Source organism: Lemur catta, chromosome X, assembly GCF_020740605.2.
Source record: "Lemur catta isolate mLemCat1 chromosome X, mLemCat1.pri, whole genome shotgun sequence".
NCBI classification, from domain to species: Eukaryota; Metazoa; Chordata; class Mammalia; order Primates; family Lemuridae; genus Lemur; species Lemur catta.
Genome location: NC_059155.1, coordinates 65,809,217 through 65,823,927, shown reverse-complemented (window position 1 = coordinate 65,823,927; position 14,711 = coordinate 65,809,217). Strand labels below are relative to the sequence as shown.

The following is a 14,711-nucleotide window of genomic DNA, read 5'->3' as shown; positions in this document are numbered from 1 at the left end:
AAAGTAACAGCAGTAATTGGATGACATCTTAGACTAGCAAATATGCAACCCAAACACACCAGCCAGGACACATAAATTTCCTTGGATGCTGGAGGGGAAAATGAGTCAGCTGGGAATACAAGTGGCTTCTCTGGGCAGGTGCTTGTTTCCCAGATAGCTGAGGATAGGGCTGCAGGGATGGAACCCTCTCCTAGCAGACAACTGGGCTTGCCACACCTTCCTCTTCCTGGAGTAGGAGTGAGGCCGGTACCCACTAAGTGCTCATTCAACTACAGGAACATCAAACAAGGAAGAGTTGAAGAGAAGGTCCGAGACGCCCCCACACCATGCCACATGTAACAAGAGCAGGGTCATTTGTTTTGGCCAGCGTTGGCCGGCCAGGTTCCAGTTACCTTTCCCAAGCCTTGGTCCAGGAGAACTTTCTCTTGACTTTGAAGACGGCAAGTGGCCCACCAGCATAAACTGCCCCGGCACTTTGTAAAACTTCTCTGAGCCCCCCGGCGCCGCGTCCTCTTGCGTAGCCAGCAGGGAGCGCTCGGATAGCACTGGGGAGTTGTTGTCATAAGGGGAGATGTCTCCGCTGGAGGCCTTGTTGGAGTCTGTAGAGGAGTGCCTCCCTCCCACGGAAAAGGAAACTTCCGACTGCAGTATGTCAGGGCTTCTGGCACAACAAGACAATTACAGGTGTGTTAGTGTGTTAATAAGTAGCGACCAGATTCAAACGACGCGACCGTTACACACTGACAGGAGGAGAATGCATGGACACAGGGGCTGAAACAAAAAGACCTTTTGAACAATGTTCTGAGACGTCTACATCCATGAAGTGAAAGCGTTACCACGTAATGGCCAGCAGATGGCAGCAAAACCCAACAGATGAAACAGGAAACGTGAGCCGGGGAGGGAGGGGAGCGCGCCAAGCCCAGATGGGGTCGCCAATATGGGTCGCTGAAATGCCTCAGGGACTAACTCCTGTGTCCACTTTTAAATTAAAACCTGATGCTCACCATTAAGTAAGGAAAAACTAGCAGATAACTCTTTTACCTTCATCAATGTCCTGAGTTAAAAATAATTGTAATAAAACTAGGGTTGACACTTTGCTTCAAGTTCAGTATGGGTTTATGGACAACTTTTCTTCTCCCTAAAACTACTTAGTGTGAGTAAATTCATCCTTCCTGTGATGAAGATGATGATGCTACTGGTGGGGACATGTATAAAATGGTGGCTGAAAAATATAAATGTATGACCGTCACTAGAGTCCAAATCCAAAATGATTCTGCAAGGCACTAGTGTTTTTACAAACCGATGTAAGACATGCTAATTAGCATACCATAGCATAATCTTATGAGTTGTCACAGCATCAGAAATAACAGTGAAAATGTAAGTGGAACAGCAAAATGAAAACTTCAGGAACATGAAAGGCGTGTGGGAAGTCTTACCTGGAAACATCTTTATTTTCTACCTTCCTCAAAACAGTGGCCCTGACAACATCTTGAAGGGAAACAATCAAAGATTGATTAAAAGTTCCAGAAACTGCTTCTGTTTTCTGCCCCACCCCTACTTCCCTTCTCTTTACTAGTCTTTGCTCTCTTTCGGTTTAATTTTTCAAAACAAAGCCTTTGTGGTCTTAAAGAAGGTGAACACACGCCTGAGCAATGCTTTGCTAACCAAATGGTTTTGTGCATGTAAAATGGAGGAAGTGCGCCCACAGGGGATCTAGCTTGTCACAGGTTTCCAGCAGGGGTTGGTATCCAGGGGAGCAACTTGCCAGCATCTGTGATACAGCACTGTCACTGGGGCAGGCAGGGGCTTGAGCACTTTTGCCAAGGACATTTCTTACCCACATGGAATAAATAAGTCCTTTCCTTGCCTCCTCTTTGAACTGATATCAGATAATTTTAGGGGAAGGAATCAGAGGACCGCCATGAGAATGATTTTCCAGACCTTTAGGCTACCAATAAATTTGAAGGAAAAATAAAAGTAATTTAGTATTTCTGTTGGAAAGTGAGGGAAAGAACAATTTAACCACCATATCTAATTAAAGGGGAGAAAAATCTCCCTAATTCTAGCTAAGGGAACACAAAAGAAAACAAATGGACACTTGTCTGTTGTCATGGGCCATAACTCCAGTTGAGGAAAGTCTATTATGAAAATGAAAAAAATGGAATGTTTTGAATTGGTAGCTAACATGGACCTCAGCTCAAAATCAGGGTTCCATGTTCTGACCAGGGCTAGACATTGTATTATTTGGCTAATTTCATTTGTTTTCCCTGTTCAGTTGACATTTTCCCAGTCATTAATAAAAATGTCTTACCTCTACTCAGCAGGAGTAAGTCATGGTTTTATATCAATAATAGTGAGTACATAAAGCCTTATTTTATGGGACTTTTCAAGGATAGTCAATTCATTAGCCAAGACAAAAAAAGTCAGGGCTACAAATGTTTTATTTTGTGGGTTTTTTTTTTTTTGCCCTCTCATATTGGGGGGAAAATTTTGAAAACGTCACATTTTAGCTCATGAAGACTCCAATAATTCTGTCACATGTCTTGCTCATCTGTGTTATAGCATGTACAGAAGAGAATACATTCAACAAAATGGTATAAGTTGCAGATGCAGCCTGGAGTTATGTGCGTAAAGAAAGATACCCATGGAAGAAATTTCTCCTAAGTCTTGGGAACTAGGGGCATTTGGATTTCTACTGAACGAGTAGGTTATTTTTACCTTATGGAACCATGAGTCATGCAATAAATAATGTATTTCTGTCTCCAATGACTGCTAAAAGCCTCGGAAGAATTGAGGCACCACTTGAGTTGGTGTATTGAAGCCTGGGGTGTCTTTGTGTGTTTCCCATCCTAACTTCACCTTATCTTATCACTCTTTCCATCATTTTCCTTCGCCCAACCTCTCAAATTACTTACCATGATATTGCTCCACTTTACATATTTTTTTTTCAAGCTGCTTCAAAAAATTGTTTTTGGACTGATGTATAGACAGGGAAATTATGCCTACATTAATTGTTGGGGAGGAGGCTGAAAAGGCAGTATGCCCCATGAGAATATTTAGTTTGGTGAAAACAAAGCAAAATAAAACAAGGACAATGAAAACAACAACAACAACAAAAAAAAAAAACTAACTGAAGTTGCCACACTATTTATTCCTCCATTTTCAGAGCTCTGATTGGATCTCATGAAGTAGAGGGGAGAGAGGAGGCAGTGGTAGACGGCCATTGTCCCTTTCCTCTATTCTTTGGGTCGACTCTGCAAAATCTCACTGAGTGGTTGTGAAAGTGTGCTCCCCAGGGGGCAACATCTGCATCACTTGGGAATGTGTTGGAAATGTAAACTCTCAAGCTCCATTCTGGACCTACAGACGAGACTGGCTACATCATTTGCAGATCCCAGTGTAAAATGGACATGTGGGGTCCCATGTTAAAAAAAATGAATTTCAAGATGGTGACAGCAGATTTATGAAACCAAACATGGGCTACTTCTGAGTGTGGATCACAGCCCAGGAAGCCAGCTCTGTCTATGGAAAGGGAAATTCGGGGTGGGACCCACAAACTGTGTTTATAAGAAGCCTTCCAGGTGATTCTGATGCATGGGGATGTTTGAGAACCTCTCATAACCAAATCTTCCTTTCCTCTCTCAATCCATAGATATGACAGTGAGCTAAGAGTCTGCTAAGAGCCAAATTGGGAGGGAAACCAAAGATGGTGGCCAAACTGCAGCATTGGCTGGACTGGAGGTGAACGTGGTGGTCTTGACCCTGGGTGGTTGGAGCCACAGCTTGAGGAAGGAGGGAGATTGTGGCCATCTCAGCTGATTCCTGGACCTCCTCTGTCTGCTGTGAGCAGGATCTAGACAACTGAATGTAGTTTGGTTGTGGATCAGAACATGTTGAGGTAAAAGAGGGGCAGAAATGGCCAATCTGACTTTCTCTGCTCTTCTCATTCAATCTCCTAAGTCAAGTCACCAAAGTGACCACAGCTGGGGCCATAATCAGGGGAGAAATGGGGAGGGGGCTGAAGCTAATCTCTAGAGGTAGAGGTGGATGAGATGTCTCACGGTAGACACAGGCCCTGAACCTCCTCGGAGTGGCTGGGGTCACAGCCAAGGACACAGACAGAGGAGGCCATCCCACGAGAGATGATGTCTTCCTTTCGCAGACCCCAGTATATCCTGGCCATGGCACGAGGTACAGTGTGAGTGCCCATGGCAAGCAGCTGGAGAAATACACTTACGTGAAATAACCCCTTGGCCTGTGAGAAGAGTAAAAGTTGATATTTATACACAGTTAATTATGTGGCAGGCATTGTACCAGACTACTGTGAACAACCCTCCTTGTTCCTGACCTTGGGCTGGAAATGAGTGAACAAAACAAGGAGTTGACTAAATAACATGGCTTTCTTGCAGTAGAGGCAGTAGGGGCTGGCACTCTTCTAACATTTATTTGATAAATAGTATTCAATGTTATTACAAGTCAATAGCAAAATGCTATCTTTTATACTTAGAGTTGAAGGCCTTTTTAAATGTTTAGAATATTTTCCTATCTATCATTTTATTTTCTCAGCAGAGGTCAGAAGGTGGCAGCCAAATTTGCCTAAGAAGCTATGTCCAGGAGTTGTCTCCCCATGTGAAAGCCCACCAATTAAAAAACAAAACTGTTTTATTCACTCCTTAGGACTCTCACAACAACATAGGCAGTTCCAAGATTTTAAAAAGTTTAGTGCCATTCTATTGCTTTATCATTGAATTTGTTGGAAGCAAATTCAGGATCAATATATACACAACCCACATATACACACAACACACACAAACACATGCATACACATATTCACACACAAATACACACACATATACACACATATACACATGCACACACATATACGTGCACACTTATGCACACATGCAACTATATACACACATACACACATGCACACACACGGATCCACTTAGGAAATACAATTAGAAGTAAAGAAACAGAAGTGAGGGAGAGAACCAGATTGCTGAATGGAGGCTGGAGTCCGGAGAAATTTCCAGAGGCCTGGAAGTAGAACTATGAGAGCGTTTCAGAGCACTTTTTTCCTCTAGGGGGCTGGATGCCCAGTCATTGTGGACACTTTCATTACATACCTATGCTTTTTGTGTCTGTCCATTTTCCACTTCCAGAGCTTTCTATTCTAACCCAAAGTTTCTGAAACATTTGTAATTTTATGGAAATTACTGTTTCCAGTAGTCAGTTTGTCAAATGTATAAATAAATCAGGTAAAATCTATAAAGCTTTGTAATAGTCTTAATATAAAAAAATCACAAATCAGAAAACAAGTTTTTATAATCCAGAAATTCTGTGACAGAACAGGGTATGAATAAGTCCAGGTACAGTGTAGTAGAAATGTGGATGGCAAAAGAAGATAGGAAAGGAAATTTCTCTGAACCTGAAACCTAGAGATAAAAATGAGAAAAGAAAGAAAAGCTACCTTTCAGGCTACGACTGTCAGAGAAGTGGTCGTCAGCCAGGATCAGGGTCCCCTGAGCAGGGCTAAAACCTGTTATTGTGAGTCAGCTCTGGGAGCTCCTAGAGTGAGCGTTACCTTCCTGCCTAGCTCTGATTAGCAGAACTCTCTCATTCCTGAACACTGGTGGAGAAATGAGCCCAGGAGGAAGGTTTTCAGTGATTTTTTTCCATAGGACACTCAGTGTCAAATTTACAAGATCACGTCCCCATTAGGTATGTCTGAAAAATGAGACAAGCAGCCACAAATGTCTTCTCTTAGATTTGCCCCTAGGATAATCCAACTCTAAGAAGACAGTTTTGAGTTCAAGGTTTCAAATAAAGGCATTAAAATACTCATGAATCTATTTATATAAAGTATTTACTCTGACCAGTGATTCATTAGATGAGGAATAGTCTAAAAGCATGTAGTGGCCTCTCTTTCTGTGTCTTGGAGTTTAATGGATCGAGGTTCAGGAATGTTGGGTGGACGAATTGTCAGTTGACATGGGTTTGCATCCAAAAGTGCCTAGTGAATTCTCTTTCTAGTCCCAGGGTGACATGGATTGAGGTTGAGAGTGTTGGGTGGATGGGTTTCCAGTCAACATGGGTTTGCCTCCACGCATGGAGGGTTTCCCCATTACACCCCCAGACCCCAGGACCATCCACAGCATGCATAGCCAGTCTCAGCTAACCAGACAAGCATGAGACGGGCATGGAGAGCGAGGCACGTTCTCACCCTTAGCTGCTCCCTCCAGATCAGGGCGTAAACGCGCTGGCAGGGTACTGCGGGCAGGCCTGCGCTGCAGCCGGAAGCACAGAACTTGTTCTGGGGATAAATGGAAAACTCCGGTTCAATTACCGGATGTGGCCAGCCCAGCCCCTCACTGAGCTACCCCAGTGAGAAGCACCCGTGGAGATTGCAAATGTACATTGGCTTCATTTTTGGCTTAATCATTCAACTGATAAACTTCAGCTTGTTGGAACTCAAAGCATGTAACCATTTTGGATGATATTAATTGTACTGGGAAAGGAATCCACTGCCGCAGCAGCTCTGGAATCATGGAGGATTTTCACATTAATCATGCTCAGTTCTGAAAAGCCTCCCTTAGGAAGATTCCTAGGGAAAAAGGCACCCCACTTCAAAGAGGAGCTGACATGGATCCAAACTCCCTACCGGATGATGAGGCCAGCACTGTGACATTGAGCTTTGTGAAATTTCTCCCCTCATTGTTAGTCCTTGAGCATTTGAAGATAAGACACTGTGAAGATAAGACAGTGCTGTCTTTATTCGTTTTATTTACAGTGGGCTTGATAAAACATCTTCAAATTAATAGTTTTTAAACTTATAAGGAAGCTGTGAGTCATAGTAAAGGTGTTACAGGGAGGAAGGGGTGACATTATAAATTCTTCCTCCATCTTAGATTGCCTTTCCATAGAAGGCACATTCACACTTTTTGGAATTTTTTGTTATGGAATTCTCTCCTCCACATAAGGCTTTTTCTAAACCTCTCTGGCTGAAAGGGCTTTCTTAAATGGAGTGTGCGTGTGTGTGTGTGTGTGTGTGTGTTTGTGTGTGTCGGGGGGTGGATGGGTTAATGTTTCATGAATTCCAGGGTACGGGAATGAAATGAAAGTTGAGGCCACTAGCTACTGCCAGTTAATAGGATTCTTTGCTGTTATACTATACAGATAAAGACAGATTTCTTATCTCTGAAAAATTCCTGAAACTTTTTTTCTGATTTGACAAATCCTAGTAAAAGAAAAACAGAAATCGTAGTCCATCTCATAATACTCTATGGATTTGTAGAAGACATTTTTAATGATGATCTTTGAAAGATTAAAATAAATTGTCTACCTGATATTTATTTGAGAAGTGAAATGTGATAACTTTAAATTACGAGAAAGCCTAACGTTTCCCCAGAATGAAGAAGGGACACCTATCATTCAATAGGATGAACATTCAGCTAAACAAAACAATTATTTTCCAGTTCTGAAATTTTATCTTTTGAGACAAGTACTGCTCTTAAACAATGGTCCTGATTCACTAGTCACCAATTTTACTATTTTTTGACAATTTTGGTAAAAACTTGGTGAAGGCCACTAACAGAATTAACCACGATGAAATCTAAAACTATATACTTATGGGTTTAGTTCATCCACATCTGCCTTCTCCCCAAATGCAGCTAAATGTGTCCTATTTTGATCTTGTTTCCAAAAAATAGTAGAGAATGCTTTACTTAGCCTTCTTTAATTAATATTCTATTCCTGGGGTGCCTATGAGGTTTGATGGAATAAAAGCAAATCATCCTTATATACTTTCTCAAGACTTCATTTAAAAATTAAAAGAACTGTTGTTAAAACTAGTTACCATGTCTCAGATGATCTGAGCTCTGCTGTGCTCTCCTGAGCTCAGGATTTATAGAGGATTTTCACATTTATCAAGCTCAGTTCTGCAAAGCATCCCTTAGAAGAACCCTAGGGGCTTGAGGCGCCTCAGGCAAAAGGAAAATTACACCTCTGTATACATGGTTTTATGCATGGTTATTTTTTTTTCCCAGAGCATCAGAGCAGTTGAAAAACATCGAAAAATAAAAAAATTGGTACATTAGAACTTACTATATTAACTTAAATGTTTTATTTATGCCAAAACGGAATTTCATTATTATCTTATTTTGGGTTACTTTAATTTAAAATTATTTAAGATTATCACTTGGTCAAGAGAAATTGTCAAACATAGCAATTCTCTTGGTTGGAACCAAGAAAAACAGAGTCAATTTTGGAAATATGATTTATGAGTTGCCTCCATTTAAGCCAGGGGCACACATTTTACCTTTTGTACCTTCAGGTACCAGTATGGCTAAGCATGACACTAGTTTTTTTTTGACATTTTGTCATCAAAGATTTTCGGCATTAACTTGAGTTTCAAAAATTATTACATCACGATATAGTTAATTTTGATGATTTTTTGATGCCCCCTTAAATATTGTGTCTAGGCATCTCCCTAGTCCCAGCCCTGCTATGATACCTTTGTTCTATTGCAAATGCCCACATTCAACATGCCCTTTCCTCTTTGATTAACCTCCCATTGTCATCCCCTACTTCCTCACATCCCTAAATCAAAGGGGTGGGGGATCTATTTTAAGTACCTTGGGAGAAAAGAGCATATAATTCTATTAAAGATACCAGACAAGCAATTTTTAAAAACTGGAAGTCTTGCATTCTTAGTAATAGAAATCTCTTCTAATCTCCCTTTGGTATCCTGTTTGGTTGGAGCCAAACATCTAAGCAGACAAGCACAAGAAAAAATAATGAATTCTCCTTTCGCTCCTCCGATACCGATGTTGCATGAAGCAGGGAAAAACCCAGATCAAAACAAAACATTAAGTTCCCAAATATCACTCAATGTTTGCTCTTTCAAAACAGAAATTATAATAAATATTTTCTTGTTCTTGGTTTTACACTTTTGAAAATTTGTTTCTTTTCCCCTGCAAATAAAATCTTGTGAAGTTTCCACTTGGCCTCACAGGAATGTAAAGCTTTCTTTAGGTATGTGAACTGGTGGCAAAGAACAGAAGCTTCAGGAAAAAAAACCCAAAGGGTCAGAAACAAATAATGGGCTGTGCTTTAGGACACAATGCCACAACTTAAAGTTCTCTCTTGTGCCATATTGCCTTGTAGGTTGCTATCTCATGGAAACCAAAATAGAGTCTAGAGATGCCCAAGTCTTTGGTAAATAGTTGCAAATGAACCAATTGGTGAAATTTGAAGCAATCTGTTAGTAATTGTTAACATTTATTAAACATTTATGATAAACTATATACTATTCTAAGAGAAGACAACTCTATATTAAAGTTGGTGCTATGGTCTATCTCTCGTCTACAGATGAGGAAGCTGGGACAGAGAAAGATTAACTAACTTATCCGAGACCACACAGCTAAGAGCCCTGGAATTGGAATTCAAACTCATGTGATCTGGCTCTGGATCTGGCTCTGGATCTGAAGCCTTAAGCAGTATGTTAAACTACACAAACATGTGTTATTGGTGGATAATTGACTACACAGGCATGTGTTGTTGATGGATAACAGCAACATGTGGCAGTTTGGGGTATTATAATATAATTTACCATCACAGTAATCTATTGTCACTATACTCCATCATCACTGCTTCTTGACTTAAATACCACCCCTTAGCCAGCCATTCTAGGGCTTGTGCCCTCAGTGCTGGTCAGCCTCTATCATGCCCCCGCCAGTCAACATATTTACTGTTATGTCCAGGCCCTTGTTCCAAGCTCACCAAACAACCAGACCTGTTTACTATAAGGCTGGTGGCAGGCACCCCTCCCCTCCCTAATGGAAAAAGAAGAAGCCCATGAGACCTGCCAAGGACAATGCCTGCAAGGCCCAGCTAAGTTAAAGGACGACCACACCTGGATGGTTACCCTGATAAGAGTCTCGGTTCCTAGAGTCCACACATACCAGTGGCCCCTCCTATTTCTCAATACCCACCCTAAAACTGCAATGGAAAATTCCTTGCTCTCCCCCACCATAAATCTTCCTGACAAAGAAACCCCTACCCGCAGCCCTAAAAACATATATAAACCCACTCAGACTTCTGGGTGATGCGACTTCCTGGGTCTCTCTCTCTTGGGGCCCGTGAACCTTGCCCGGGAGTGCCCCAATAAAGCCTCGTTGCTTACCCCTTTCAACTCTGCTCGTCTTTGTTTCTCTCACACCAGCCTATCCAAAAAACCTTACATTTACATCCTCCCCAGTCTTCAAAGTTCATTGCAAATCTTTCCTCTTCTCAGAAGCCATCTCTTTCCCTTCTCCAAACTCCAAGTGGATTTACGGTCTGGAGAATTCCTTTGTCAACACAAAGATGCCTTTTTTCAATGTCAAAAATCACCCAGCTCAAGCTCCCATGTGATAGTAAATAAGTGATATCCAGCGCGGTGGATCTAAGCTAGAGATTCTTAGGCCTGGTTGCTCATTAGAATTACGTGGGGAACTTTTAAAAATTCCAATGTCCAGATTGCAATCTAGAACAAAAGAACCAGAATCTCTTAAAGGGTGGTCCAAGCATAGTTGTTCTTCAAGCTCCCCAGGTGATTCCAGCGGGCAGGTGAGTCTGAGAGCAACTGTTCCAGCACCTATCATTTAGTACTCTGTGACATACTTCATAACAGGCCTCCTATTATTTTTAACCTCAGAGGCCTCCTCCAACAAGTCTGGAAGCTCTTACAGGCAAAAGTATGCTTTAATATTTTAATCTTTATCTACTCCAAGTGTGGATCATGGACCAGCAGCATCAGCATCACTTGGGAGCTTGTTAGAAATTCAGATTCTCAGGTCTTCACTGGTCAGTCCTACTGATTCAGAAAGAGCATTTTACCAAGATCTGGTGATCTGTATGCACAGTAAAGTTTGGGAAGCATATGTTTATGGCATAAAGAGACCACCTATAGCTCAAGGGTAGGAGTTTCAAGCCTCAAAAGGTCACTAAAAATAAATATTCATTTATTAATGAATGCATCTTACCTCATGGCATTATTATCAGCCTTTTGGGCTGTTCCTAGGCCTATACTTAGCCATAAAAAAGCCAAACATTTTCTTCTCCTCCTTACTAAGTCAGTCTTCCCCAAATGTTTTCTGTTCTCTGATAATGCCAGTCCTTGACATACACAGACCTCCCATGAGCTCCCCTGCCTTTCCTGGAAGCCCAGACACTCACCTAAGACCTTGGTCTAGAGTCAGCTTGGCTAGACCTTATAATTCTACCTTTTACTTTCATAGGGATAGAGAACAGAAGAGGCTAGACAATTGTACAGCTTGGGATGGGCTTAACATGCATGCTTCTTCTAATAGTAGAGGAAGAAAGGTTCAATTTTTACCTTGGCATTTATGTGCAGAGAACATACTCGAAAACCACATGAAAATAACTTCTACCAACTGCTCTTTAAAGTGCAAAATTTATCTAGTTAATAGTGCCACACAAAAGCAGAAATTTGGCCAGTCAAAAATCAGTGGATTTTTAGGTGTGTGTTTTCTAGCTTTGTCACAGAGTACCAGTGATATGTTATAAATACAGCTTAATGAGGGATTCACAAATAGATATGCCACTATGTCTGTTTCTTTTTTGCAAAAGAGAGGGAAATAAGCGAGTTCATTAAAATTCTGCTGGTACATAATCTGTTGGAAGAAAAGCCATTTGTTAGTATAAAAACTTAAGTTAGAACTTAAACCTTGATGAGGCTTAGAAAGATAGGAAAAATTTAAGTGTAAGGCCAATTCTCTGATATGATAAGCAAGACCATGAAATGCTACCCTATTTACACAATTTGAATGTATTTTTATTCCCTCATGGCTCTTGAGTCTTGAATCCGGGCAAAACGTCTTACTTGAACCATAATTTGGCCTGATAATGATTATCATAGACATGGATTTTTAAAAGTGCATTTGAAAGGGTGATCCAATTAAAAGGTCTTTCCTGCTTGGCTGGAGATGGAGTGAAGCTGAATTTAGCAGTGCTATTAATGTAATGACCTGGGAAAGAAGGAGACCAAACAATATGGAATCCTTTTTCAGCAAATTTCTCTAAATAATATAATTTTTAAAATATCTGAAATAATCATAACTGAAAATCAATTTATTGAATTCAACATTATCATACAGGAATAACTTAACATGTGTCATTGTTTCTAAGAAATAAGACATACTATTATTTTATATAGGAGTAAGAAAGAAAAAAAATGCTATGAATTACATTAGGACATGCCATTAAATATAAGATTATAAATCTCAATTTCAGAGATGATAAAACATGGGGGAAAAATATATCTTAGAATTGTTGAAATTCAGTAGATTAAAAGTATAACACAAATGATAATTTTATAAGAGAATAGCGACAACTTTTCCTGTCACAAATTTAAGGCTTGGTGCCATGGTGGTGATATTCCTTCTGGTTAATGATGCAATATAATATCCTTAACAAGCTTTGCCAAATGCTCAGTGCCCCCCCACACTGTGCCTCTGTAGCAAAGGTTGGGATTAATCATAAAATCTGGCTAATGCAGAAATTCAGGGCTCTTCCTTTGGGGGCAAAAATGGCAGCAAACCATAGCCTGAAGCATGACTTGCATTTTCCTCTTTGTAAACATGGATGCATGTGGAGACCAGTGTGCATTTTTATCAACAGCATAGTAGCCATAAAGAAAGAGAGAGCCAAGAGGGTGCATAGCTCTAATTTCACATGGGCACATAGGCCTTGGCCAAGGCCTGTCCTGTGGTTTGGTAATGGGTCATTCCTGCTGGTATAGCTGTGCACACGGCCAGCCAGGTGCAGGCTTAGGGGCCCTGAAGCGCAGTTATCAGAATGCTAGAAGCAGAATCGCTGATGTGCATTATAGTCCTTTGAGCTTCTTGCCAGTGATTTATTGCTTCCACCCCCCCCCCAAGTAAATACAGTCAAAAGACCTCGAGAGGCTAGAGAAAGCTTAAAATGAAACAGAAAAATCTGGTAAAGTGGTTTTTAATTCAGTAAGTGGATTGGTAGGACTGAAGAATTTTCTTACTAGGGGGACTGAACGCAGTCACCAGAAAGTTGCCAAAATTCCATTTCAGGTCACCCTGCATGGAGTTATGTAAACCTTTCTAGTACTTCAGAAATGGAAATAGAAATCCCTAATGTGATTTTAGAAGGCAGAAAACTGGCATACTCACGATGATTGGGAAGCCTTTCTTCTGAGTAAGTAGTCCACAACATCAGGATCAGTCTCTAACAGGCTGATGAGCACTTCGTTTTGGAGATCCGGGGGAACCTGGAGGAGCCACATGTTGAGGCATAAATCAAACCATTCCAGAAACAGGCAAAATATGGTCATTGGCAACTTTACTATAGTGTGAAACACAGCCTTAAGAGTAGTAGGAGAGCAGAGTGGTTAAAACCAAACCTACACCAATCCATACAGAGAGTTTAATTCTTAGGACAAACTGGATGATTACCAAATAGTCATATTCAATCCAAAATGTCACCCTTCATATGCTGGAGATACAGCCTAACCACCTGGATGCCTTTGTTGCTCAGGCTAGATTTTCTTGGCTTTGAATAGCAAAATATCATGGTTAAGAAGAATGGTGTCTATAATTTATTGACCCAGTGGGAACACTTTTTAGAGTTCATATTTATAATTATGCCCAGACAATAGGTATAAATGATGACTGTCTTGGGCAGTTCTGGAACATCTGATCAGTTTCTTAACAGGGCAGGCCTTTGAGCCAGACTGCTTGTGTTCGAATCCCAGCTCAACCACTTACTAGCTGTGGGGCCTTCAACAAGGTACAGTGCCAAGGCCCTTTCTAGGTCTCAGTTTACCTATCTGTAACATGGGAATAACAATAGTACACACCACAAAGAGTTTCTGTGGCAATTAAATGACTCACTCTATGTTGAGACTTCAGAACAGCACTTGGTCAATAGTAAACAGTCAAAGAAATGCTGGATACTACATTTGCACATGTCACTTTGTTATTCAGTGCCTGCCTTCACTCCTTTCTTGTACCCTGGTCCATCACCAGTTAAAAGTTTCCCACTTCATAATTGGATAGGCACCCAATAGAGTTCTGTAGACGAGTGCCACATGTTTCTCTAAGCCTAATCCACAGTACATCTTCTAGGATGGCTTTGCAACCCTAAGTCATCCGAGTGGAAATGTTCTGTGAGAAATGATTGAACCCAGATCTGACCGACGGTTTCCTATTCCACAGAAGCTGATAGCTCAACCAAAGGAAACTCAAACTACTGAGAGAAAATAAATTTTTAGTCTGATTCTCTCAGACTCTGACTCAGAAAGAAGACTTATTACAACTGCAGGGACAAGTCTTTTGAGAATAAGTGGCTGATGGAAGAATTTGCCTCTTGCCTCTTGTAGAACTCTGTGGTTCTTGAGCTCTGAGAAGCTGGAAACAATTTTATTAATAAAACCAAGGATGAGAAGCAAGAAAATGCATTCTTTCTCTTATAAATCTGTTCCTTCTACTTTATCCCAAATCTTCATCAATGACATTGCCAAACCTAGTCACACAAGCTCAAAATCATGTATTCAAGCCTCTCTGTGTCCTTCTCCTCCCATTTAGAGCCAGAAGGCCTTCTTAGTTTCATCTCTGTTACTTCTTTCCTCCCTCTTCCCTTCCGACTGCAATGACCCAAGTTCAAGCCCTAATTAT

The 14,711-nt window shown here is 40.9% G+C and overlaps 1 protein-coding gene across 3 annotated transcripts in view; it reads right to left on the bottom strand.

Moving 5' to 3' along the window:
- ARHGAP6 (Rho GTPase activating protein 6) overlaps positions 1-14,711 on the bottom strand; it is a 470,040-nt gene that overhangs the window by 6,828 nt on the left and 448,501 nt on the right. For all 3 annotated transcript variants that reach the window (XM_045538565.1, XM_045538567.1, XM_045538568.1), the window contains exons 10-11: positions 13,209-13,306; positions 393-661 (exon numbers count right to left, since the gene is read on the bottom strand). In XM_045538565.1, coding sequence (XP_045394521.1) covers positions 393-661; positions 13,209-13,306 — 367 coding nt within the window. The remainder of the gene's footprint in view (positions 1-392; positions 662-13,208; positions 13,307-14,711) is intronic.